Source organism: Lissotriton vulgaris, chromosome 6 (genome assembly GCF_964263255.1).
Source record: "Lissotriton vulgaris chromosome 6, aLisVul1.2, whole genome shotgun sequence".
In the NCBI taxonomy this organism is placed as follows: domain Eukaryota; kingdom Metazoa; phylum Chordata; class Amphibia; order Caudata; family Salamandridae; genus Lissotriton; species Lissotriton vulgaris.
Window position 1 is genome coordinate 270,983,126 of NC_141694.1, and position 2,520 is coordinate 270,985,645.

The 2,520-nt window shown below is 54.1% G+C and overlaps 1 protein-coding gene across 1 annotated transcript; it reads right to left on the bottom strand.

Annotated features, from left to right (window-relative positions):
- Window positions 1–706: 706 nt before the first annotated feature.
- MSGN1 (mesogenin 1) lies at window positions 707–1,249 on the bottom strand. The gene has a single exon (XM_086925181.1). The coding sequence runs from the start codon at window positions 1,247–1,249 to the stop codon at window positions 707–709; it is 543 nt and encodes a 180-aa protein (XP_086781307.1).
- Between the last annotated feature and the right edge of the window lie 1,271 nt (window positions 1,250–2,520).

The following is a 2,520-nucleotide window of genomic DNA, read 5'->3' on the forward strand; positions in this document are numbered from 1 at the left end:
GTGAGCAAGTCCACACGCTTTTGAGGGCCCTGTGTTAAGTGTTATAGCTCCTGGCACGGGGTGGCAGCGTCTCTCGGTGCGTCTCCGGGTGCTTACAAAAGAGGCCACGAGTCATACATTGTCCATGGTTTGGCTGCTGCTGCGCTGGGACTCTGCAGGGCACGCACACATTCTATCCAGGTGGGGTGAACTTCCCTGCGCCTTGTAATGCTCTAGTCCCAGCCCTCAGGCTATGGGGCACCAGAATGTGCCTGTGTCTCCCTCTGTGAGGAGGCCGGCAGTGGTGGAAGTCCAGACCCTCTGGAATGGGTCTCGTTTCCAAGCTTGTCCTGGCTGAGTCCGGTGGTCCGAGGATCCGTCCAGGGGCAGCCTGGCGAGTCATGTGCTCGCGATCTCGAGGCCCCGGTCAACTCCCACCATCTTTCCACTATCTCTTTATGGGTCTGTCTAAGCAGCAGTCCCGGGCTCGTCATGGGTGGTGGGACAGGTGGTTCTTTCCCTGGTCCTTGTGTAAACTCACCCCTCTGTTTTTCCACTTTTAAGCCTCTATTTAGCAGGGGCAAAGTTTGTCCTAGGGTCAGAGGCAGACGTGCGCTTTCATACCGGGGCACAGTGCAGCCCCCCACCTCCTGTTATACATTGTCTTTCTTTAAGGAGGCGGAAGTCCATGTGTCGACACGCACCCTCTGCCGTGCGCCCCGAAGCCCTAGGCCCTGTGCTCGGCGCTCAGCTGCTTCATCAGCTCCTTGATGTAGTGGATGCTGCAGCGCAGGGTCTGCACCTTAGTGAGGGTGCTCCCGCCTCTGCCCTCCGTGTAGGCCGGGGGCAGGGACTCCCGCAGGACGTGCACCGCTTCGGCCAGGCCGCGCATGCGCATCTTCTCCCTCTCGCTGGCCTTGTGGCGCGTCTCCGGGGAGATGGGCCTCTTCCGCTTCCTCGCTCGCCCCGGGCTCGCCTCCGAGGCCCCGCTGAGGCCGGACAGGAAGTCGATGTACCCGCTGTCCGTCTGTCCGAATGATGGCCCGTCCCCTGGGCAAGAGGATGAGGAGGATGAAGGATAGGAGGATTCCGGGGATGAAGAGCAGGATCCAAAAGAGACTGTCGGTGACAGGCTGTGTGGGGGCGAAGGCTGGCTCCGTACATAGAAGTCTGACATGCCCCTCCAGTCCCAGGAGGCAGAGAAGTAGCCTGGGTCATAGGGCGGGTCAGTGGCCAGGCCAAATTCAAGTTGCTGCATGCTTAGGCTCATGTCCTCCACGCTGGGAGCGCCTAACACGGTGGTCCAGGAGAGAAGAGTCCGCGTCCTGATGAAGAGCAGTTATACCCAATGTGCGCCGTGCAGCAGACTGCAGCCCCAGGGTCCAAGCAGGCACAGAAGAGGAATGCAGCCAAGCCACGGTATTCCGGGCGGCACGGATACCGTGCGGTAAAACAGCGCCGGCCGTAGATGTCAAACTGTCTCAGGAGTTCAGATTTCTGACGTCGGCCGAGCGGGGACCCCCTTTTTATGAAGGGACTGGCACCCTGGGAAGACCCGTGATTTGGAACAGTGGAGTTCAAAGGAAAGATCAAAGGCCAAAGGTGAAAGATAAACCCCCTGAGGTGTGACTTTCTCCCCACTGAGAATTATCGACCCCCAGCTCGAATGCCTTCACATGGGCCGGCCAGGCAGATGACGGCCGTCCCGCTGCACAGGAAGGCAATTAAAGGGGCTTGCTCCAGACTGGGCGCTCTCACCTTCTCTCCATGTATTTTATGGACTTTAAATACATAATTCTACAAAATTTGTCAGCCAACAAAATGCACCTATTTGTCATCATGTGCCCACGAGATGAATTGTTTTCAGATCAGGAGAACTACAAAACAGCGGTACTACAATGCACGTACGTACCACAACACACACTCCTGCCGCAGCACACGAACATCTCTAACTCGGTCACCTGGAACTCCGGCCGCGCGATGCAAACCCAGGAGCATATTGCAACTCTCCCAAAGTTTGCAATGTATTCATGGTGTCACTAGTAATGAAGTTAACGTTTGAAGACAAAGACATGTGCTTCATCTGCCGAAAAGTTGCGTACACCTAATTGAAGTTAGCAGGGAAAAGGGAAGTAAAATTGACAACGCACAGGTCATGGGTTTTATTCTGAGTTGCATTTTGCTCCATTGTTGTTATTTTTAATATTTGAGGAAGTGAATGGCAAGTTCATGACGCCTAGAGCAAGTGACTTTGGCTGTCAGTCAAGGCCACTGGAATTATGTGGCAGGGGGGAGGACCAAATTATGCTGGGGTTGACTAAATTATGCGGCAACAAAAGGCACATTATGCAGCATAATGCAGCAAGTTCAATACCCAAATATAGCTATAAACAACAGAAAGGTGACCAGTCAACCGTTGATAATGGCCTTCTGCTGCGCACATGTGCCACTGCGTTTTTAGTAATTTTCGAACCGTTTGAGCTAGAAACTAAAAAGTTTTTGTTATTAACAATCTTGCACATTCCCGGAAAGATTTCTGTT